The 8216-nt window shown below is 48.1% G+C and overlaps 1 protein-coding gene across 1 annotated transcript in view; it reads left to right on the top strand.

Moving 5' to 3' along the window:
- The window catches only part of Lmln (leishmanolysin-like (metallopeptidase M8 family)), a gene marked incomplete in the record, with an annotated part of 86270 nt that overhangs the window by 28447 nt on the left and 49607 nt on the right, over positions 1-8216 (top strand). Inside the window, 4 exon segments of the mRNA XM_013513591.1 lie at positions 3200-3297; positions 4671-4701; positions 6074-6156; positions 6864-6981. Of these exon segments, the coding sequence (XP_013369045.1) occupies positions 3200-3297; positions 4671-4701; positions 6074-6156; positions 6864-6981 (330 nt within the window).

Genomic DNA, 8216 nt, shown 5'->3' with positions numbered 1-8216 from the left:
ACTATTCTCAATGGTTGTTGTAGGAAACACATAATAATATACATGCATCCATTTACGAAATAGGATAGGGACAATACAAACATTACAGAGTTATGGACAGATTAGTAGGAAAATATCAATGGCTGCTGTAATACATGGTGGTATCTTCAAAGTGGTTTCTCAAGAATTTTTTGTCTTTTTGAGACAGGGTCTCCCTATGCAGTTCAGGCTGGCCTTGAGCTCACTTTGTAGCCCAGGCTGGTCTTGAATTCGCAGTGATTCCCCTGCCTCATCCTCCTGAGTGCTGGGAGCTTTTTTATTTAGAAGCACCTCCATGTTTCTTTCTTGGTGTCATATTGGATCCCCTTCAGGTAAAGGAACATCAGACACGCCGTGTACCTTCAGTCTCTCCCTCTGTTACCCAGTCTGACTGGGAAGCCAACGGGAGAGAATCCAGAGTCTAGACTTTGTGGGTTCTAATCACAGCCCAGCATTCACTAACTCAGGTCCCCTCACTGTTCTGAACTTGTTTCTTCTTCCCTCATGTGGGGCTAACCATCAATCTCCCGGGGGACTGTAAACACACGATGCCACAGATGGGACATGGAAGGTGAACAGTGCTCTCCGCGTACTGTCCCGCTATCTTTATTTTCACCCCTGTGTCTATTTCCACCCGTAACCTTCCCATATGTGGAAATAAATGTTTGTGTCACAGGTCCAGCACGGTGCCGCACTTTGAGAGGAAGCCGGCGTGTCTCTCCCTCTCCTTTTCAAGTAGTGACTGGTTCATTCTTAGGAGCGAGGAGAGCTTGATGTGCAGTCTCCTCCTCCCTCTTCAGCTCTGCCCCTTGCACACTGTTCAGGGTTTATCCGGATTGGAAGACTCAGTGCTCTCCTCTACCTCTGCATTCTCTCCTAGCGCTGACCGTTCATTGTGTGTGCTCTACTCTGGGATCCTAGGAGGGTATTGCAGAGAAACCTCAAGGGCCTGCTGGAAGAGCTGCTCCTGCAGTTGTTCTCCTGCAGAGAACATCCCGTTGCTTGCAGGTTGCTCTGTGAAGGAGCGATTGGTGAAGCAACAGCTTAGCAGAGACTCTTCTGAGATGTCAGCAAGCCTGTGCCGTCTGATACTGGACGGCGCCTGGCGCCCTTCCAGACCTGCAGAGCCGTGGCCTAGCGTGTCAGAGGGCGTACAGGATGGAGAATCATAACACCAGCAGGCCAGGGTCGGAGAGCTGACCGTGACACCGGGGCAGCGGTCAAGTAGTTGCAGAAGGGAACACAGTGCCGGAAGTGAGAGTAACTGGAGGAGGTTAGCTTTTACTTGCTGTGTCCTCACCTCGGTTGGGTTGGGTCAGAAGCGGTTTTGTTTGTATCCGTTTTTAAATGTTATTTTCTCAGGTGTGAAGGGTCCTTCTGGGAGACTCAGAAGCCATGCTTCTTTTTAGCTGGGGAGGAAAAACAACCCGGACTCCATCGTATTTTTTCATGTGTTGGCTTAGGCAGCTCTTTCTTATCCTTCTGTGGGCTGCTCTAGGCAGTGAGATAAAAAGATATTTAGGCAGTTAATTGATTAATGTATTTATTTATTTAAAAAATGTTTTTTGGTACTGGGAATGAGGCAATTAATTTCAATGGAGCTGTGCACCCAGGCGGGAGGAATCACAGACAGAACCATTTCAGACTGTCGGGTGAAGAATGATTTACATTGGAGAGGTGTATTTTTCCACCCAGTAAATCTGTGATTTCGTATAGTTTGCCCCTCATGCACTGAGACCCATAGTCTTCCACAGTTGTTAATTTTAATTTTTAAAGAACTGGGTGTCTGTTAAGGTCCGTGTCTGTAAATCCCATCCCCGGAGCCGCTGCAGGCACAGCGGGGTCTGTCCCCTGGTGTCCCGCCCCACTCCCACCCTCCCGGGTTGACCCAGGCGTGCGTCCTAGTGAGTCCGAGTCTGCAGCCCCTGTGGGAATGGTCACGGCGAGGTGCTGTGGCTCCTGGCGGCCGTGCAGGAGGTGCTCTTTGCTACTCTTCACACTCAGAGACGCCCAGGTGCTCAGAACAGTGTGTGTCGCCCCCGCCACGCCTGTGAGCGCACAGTGAGACGCTCTCGTGTGTCCACGGGCTGCAGGGTGCGGTTTCCACACTTGTGCTGTCTGCTGCTATGTGAGCGACCTTTTGAGCATCCAGGTAGCTCACTCTGTCCCGTATTGATCCGGTGGTGGCAAGGGTGTATGGGTGACATCGTTAACCTTGGTCAATAATCTGTAGTCTTAGTCTTTAGTCTTGGTGGGAGAGGATGGCCCTCCCCTACTGAGGTAATGGGAGATCTCAAAAGGGTGACACCAGTAATTTCAGGCCTCCATTCATCCCTTAGGAGGTATTCAAATCTGGCCATTGCGACTTTACTCTTACTTAGATCTGGCTCCAGCCACAGTCCTGATGTATTCTTATCTTCTGCACTGCCTTCCTTGAGGGCCCAGCCTTGTATGGCTGCGTACAATGTTTCTACCTAAATTACCTGACTGTGATGTCCCACCTCTGAGGTGCTGTCCCTCACTGCGGCTAGGGGAGAGAAGTAGTTTCCATCTGGCTGCTTTGAGCTGAAAAGGGTCAGCGAAGGAGAAGGGTCAGTGTAGGGGAGACCACAGTCAGGGGCCTTTTCCGGAGAGCTAACCTAAGGGGCCTTGGCTGAAGTCACGTTGCAGTTTAGCAGTCGTGGACTCGCTTCACAAGGTCGATCCAGTGGATCCCGGTACAAGGAGTCTGGCACCTTTGTGGTCGGTTCCATCTGCGTGATCACTTGGAGTTCGGCAGCCTCGACGCTGTGGGATCCTGTGGAAAAGGTTCCTCATACCCTGGGTCCGCACTGACCTTGGAGGGCCAGGGCCAAAATGTTGGCTGTCTTCTTAGCCCAGTTACCTTTCTGGTTTTAATCTCCAAACTCCTTCGTGGGACCTCCAGGATGGTATAGGGGAAGTGCTAGATGTCAGACACCCCAAGTTTGTGTTCCCCAAAGTCGAAGAATGAATTATAGGGAACAATGGAGGTTAAGAATAGGAAAGTTTATTGGAGGAAAAAAGTGGAGAATAAGGATTGGGGAGAGGACTAGCTCCTGAGAGACAGGAGGAATCCTGAATGGGTTGCCCTAGTATATGTAAATTTTACCTCAGTAAATACGTTCACCTTTAATAACTTCAAATCTATTCCTTCTTACAGGTTATAAATAAGGTTCATCTTAAGACAAATCATGTTGTAAAGAGAGGAGCTGATGACCATTTAAGAATCAAGACTGTCTATGATAAAAGTATTGAGGAGTAAGTACATTATTACCTCTCATCTTTTTTGTTGTCAATCTAAATATCAAAGATTTTTAGTTTTTTTGCTTTTTAAGATGGGCTCGCTACATATCCACACTGGCCTTGAACTCACTCTGTGGCCCAGGCTGGCCTCATACAGTGATCCTCCTGCCTCAGCCTCCCAGGTTCTGAGATTATAGGCATGTGCCACCATGCCCAGTTTAAATATTAAAGATATATGTGTGTGTGTATATATATATATATATATATATTTTTTTTTTTTTTTTTTTTTTTGTCTTTTTGAAACAGAGTCTCGCTATGCAGTTCAGGCTGGCCTTGAGCTCACTTTGTAGTCCAGGCCGGTCTTGAACTCTCAATGATCCTCCTGCCTCAACCTCCCGAGTGCTGGGATTACAGGCATGCACCACCATGCCTGGCTAAATATTAAAGATATTTCATCTGTTGCCTAAAGTAAAAAAGCCCATATGTAGAGCTGTACATATTGGTGCACACCTGTAACCCCAGTTACTTGGGAGGCTGAGGCAGAAGGTTCATCCATTTGAGGCCAGTGGGGCAATTTAGCAAGGTCCTGTTTCAAAATAAAAAATAAAAAGGGCTAGAGAAGTAAGAAGCTCAGTGTTAGAGAGCTTGCTAGCACACGTGAGGCCCTCAGTTCAATCTCTGGTATCGGGGAAAAGAAAAAGTCCTTAGATGGAACTAAAAAAGGGCTAGAGTAGCTTTAAAATGAAATTAAGCTGAAAATGATTTAATGTTGAAAAGCTAAAGTACATGAGAAAGGATTAAGCAGTGAATCGTGATCAGTTTAAATAGAGCAACTGTGCTTCTGTTTGGATGTGGTCAGCCACACACCAGAAGTTGCCTGTCAATAAACAGAGGAGAAGGAGGAGGAGGGACTAATACAAACCATGACTTTAGAAGTTCCCACATTAGTAACCAGAGAGATACACAGCCTAATTTTTATGTATTATAAGGGGTCCAGAAAATGGATGTTATCACCAGGTGTCATGGCACATGTCCATAGTCCCAATCCTAGGAAGGCTGAGGCAGGAGGATTGCCATGAGTTCAAGGCCAGCCTGGACTACACGTGAGGCCCTGTCTCAAAAAAAACAGACCAAACAACAGACAGCGACTAAATCCTGAGTGTCTTGTAGTTCATGAAGAGTTTAGGAGCGGCCGGTGCCCTTCCGTGTCACCCACATGAGTGACCCTGTGTGCAGCGGCTGCGGCGGAAAGCTTGTGGGACTCACCGGGTGGGGAGCCTCCGGAGCCCGGGTCTGGCCCGCAGGCTGCAGTCCTGGACTCAGGCGCAGGCAGAGCGGTGGGTGCAGGTGGACGCTGCGATTCTTACCTCCCCTGTCTTCCTCTGCAGGTTGCTTCCTGAGAAGAGGCACCTCGTGAAGGTGAGGAACGCAGCCCAGCGTGTGGACTTGCGATGGGCGCTTCTCTGCTCCCGAGATACGGCCTCACACGTGGCTCCAAGTCAGAGGTGTTAGAGTGGATGTTTGTTGCATCCCTGGGGTGTCTGGGATGCACCTCACCAAGGCTGATTGCTATGTGATAGTACATTCGTTGCCTTCTTGCATAATTTGACGTTAAGTCGGTCTTCTCGTTTTTTTACTGGCTGTCTCAAGTTTTTTGGGACCAAGCCATGCTGAGGATACAGTGAAAAGGAAAAAATTTGAAACACGTGGAGCAAGGCGTGGTGGCACACTCTCAAATCCCAGCACTCCACCCATAATCCCAGCATTTGGGAGGCTGAGGCAGGAGTATGATAAGGAGTTTGAGGTCAATCTGGGCTACATGGTGAGTTCAAAGCCAGCCTGAATTACAGAGCAAGACCCTGTCTCAAAAAAAAAAAAAAAAAAAAAAAAAATCCCAGCACTCTAGGAGGCTGAGGCAGGAGGGTTACAAGTTTGAGCCTAGTCCAGCAACTGAATGACTTAGTGAGGCCTTGCTTCAAAATAAAAAATAAAAAGGGCTGAAGATACAGGCCTGTATAAAGGCCCTGGCTTCAAAACCCAGTACTTACCACAAACAAAAAAGACAAAAGAAAAATAGAAATACTTGAGGCCCTATTCTCTTCAGGGATCTTCATCCTCCTGAAGATGCATGACTTGACTGGGTGACTCTCCTGAGTGGTTTGTGTAGCGGTGACCCATGTAGGTGTGAGCATGTTCTTTTTAACTCTGGGGTTTGTACATGAAGCTAGGTCTCACTGGGGTGGGGACACAGGCTGCAGGAGTTGGATAATCTTAAACATAGGATTAGGATTACCTTAATGTTGACCACTTTAATGCTGGAACCTAAATCAGCCTCAGATTTGAAGCAATGTAGATGAATACTTGAGATTTCTTTTTTTTTTTTTTTTTTTTGAGATAGAGTCTTGCTATGTAGTTCAGGCTGGCCTTGAACTCAGTGTGTAGCCCAGGGTGGCCTTAAACACCTCAGCCTCCCTGCCTCAGCCTCCTGAGTGCTGTAATTTCAGGTGTGGGCCCCCATGCCCGGCGATAGTTGAGATTGCTGTCTCCCACTTCCTATGGAAATGTGAGCCTGGAAGAGATTTTCGGTCTGCTCTCAACCCAAGCTCAGCTAAAAATGAGGGTTCCCCCTGCCGCCCTTTGCCTCTGCCCCCGTGCGCCGCTGACTGCCGTGTCCTCAAGCCGGGAGCTTTGCTTCCTCGTCCTCAGGCCTTCGTATGGCTGCTACTCGTGTAAACACAATTGATCTCTGACGGTCTTTTTGACTGGGTTTCTGTGTGCAATTTTTATTTAGAACAAGCTTTTCCCACAAGCGATTTCCTACTTAGAGAAGACGTTCCAGGTCCGCAGGCCGGCTGGCACGATCCTGCTCAGCAGGTAGGTGGGGGTGTGTTGCCTGCAGCCCCGAGCTCTCTGCAGCCATGCGGCCCCTGCACACTGTGTGCTCTGTACTAGGACGTCGTGCTGTTTACCCTGAGAGACCGGGCTGCAGCACGCTTCCAGAAAGGAAGGAAAAGCACCGGCCGTCATCCTGCTGCCTCTGATTTCCACTGTGCACGGTCTAGTGGACCTTCTTGCTGGTGTCGGCCTCTGTTCCTCCACACCCTTCCTCCCTCCTTTACATGCTACACTGTTGGCTTTATGAAGCATGTGGGATGGGCGTGGTGGTGCACACCTATAATCCCAGCACTCAGGAGGCTGAAGCAGGGGGATCACTACAAGTTTGAGGCCAGGCTGCACTACACAGTGAGACCCTGACTCAAAACACACAGGACAGGGGATGTAGCTCTGTGGTGGAATGCTTGCCTAGCATGCACAAGGCCCTGAGTTCAATCCCCAGTACCACACACACACACACACACACACACACACACACACACACACACACGTATTTGTGTGGGAAAACCCAGTGCAGGAGGATTCCCCATACAACTAAATTCCTTTCTCAGTGTAATCGCCTGGCTGAAATAGTAACCACTGTCAGTGAAGTAACTCTGCAGCTCTTAGTCTATTACTGTGGTCTAACTAACGTGGACTGTTCTTCTCTTTCTTTTGCAATCGAACTTGGCGTACAAACAAACCAGACAGTGTGCCACAAACCAGTACCTGCGGAAGGAAAACGACCCTCACCGCTACTGCACGGGGGAGTGTGCGGCGCAGACCAAGTGTGGCCCCGTGGCGGTGCCCGAGGAGCACCTGCAGGTGACCACGCCAGGCGCACTGTGTAGTTATGGTTTGGCCTGGTTTGTGGTGCTGTGGATGGGACCAGGCCCCAGAAGGTGCTCAGCAGCGCCGCACCTCAGAGCACTTTTAGTTTGAGGCAGGGTCTCACTGAGTTGCTCAGTTGCTCAGGGTGGTTTCAAACTTGAGATCCTCCTGCCTCAGCCTGTGGAGTAGCTGAGATTCTGGGTGTGCACCACTGAGCCTTGCCTAGCAGTATTTTTACATAGCCATAGTGGAGACTTCGGATCTGTTTCATCAGAATGTTTTTTACAGAGTTAAAGAGTTAAGTACAAAGGCATAGTAAGGTCACTTTCTATAGAGAGTAATCACAGACCAGCGTGCTAGTCTCATTCTCTCACTGGCTTTTCTTTTTTTTTTCTTTTCTTAGTCGGGGGGTTTTCCAGTACCGGGAACCGAACTCACGACGACCTTGCGCTTGCCAGGCAGGTGCTATGCCGCTGAGCTAAATCCCCAGCTCACTGGCTTTTCAGGAGCGTTTAGAGACACCAGCGCGTCTTCCAGGACAGTGGCTGTCTGTCTTGTACCTCAGCCCCGGTGCTGAGCACTGAAGCCAGGGCCTCCTGCAGGCAGACGAACGCTCTGCTGCCAGGTCTCAGCGCAACCCACGCTGTTTAAAGGGCGATTTGATATCTCTTCAGATAAAAATGCCACGTGCTTCAGCCCAACGTAGAACATTTTCCTGTAAAGATACTGATAACTGGCCAGACCAGTGGCACAGCACTCTGGAGGCTGAGGCAGGATAACTTGAGCCCATGAGTTTAAGACCAGCCGGGGCAACATAGCAAGACCCTATCTTGAAAAAGGAAAAGAAAAAGAAAAAACCTACTAATAACTGTGTCATATATTTTAAGGGTGTTCCTTGGAGAAGTATGCATATGCCTAAAAAACATGATACAACCGTGTAATAGAGTACTGTGCAGTTTTTTAAAGAATAGAGTAAGTATATACTGATATGAAAAGATGCTTAAGTTCTTAAATGAAAAAAAAGATCACAAATCCATATGTAATTAGCTTATTTATTTAAAAATGTACAGACTTGCATGTGATAAAAACTTAGGAAAAAAAATCCATATGTAATTAGCTTATTTATTTATAAATGTACAGACTTGCATGTGTTAAAAACTTAGGAAAAAATCTGCAGAAATATATGTTAAAAACCTGGATATAGGAGCCAGGCATGATGATGCACATCT

Source organism: Chinchilla lanigera, unplaced genomic scaffold (assembly GCF_000276665.1).
Source record: "Chinchilla lanigera isolate Chin_1 unplaced genomic scaffold, ChiLan1.0 scaffold00019, whole genome shotgun sequence".
In the NCBI taxonomy this organism is placed as follows: domain Eukaryota; kingdom Metazoa; phylum Chordata; class Mammalia; order Rodentia; family Chinchillidae; genus Chinchilla; species Chinchilla lanigera.
Note: the sequence above shows the minus strand (reverse complement) of the source record. Positions and strands in the feature narration are given on the sequence as shown.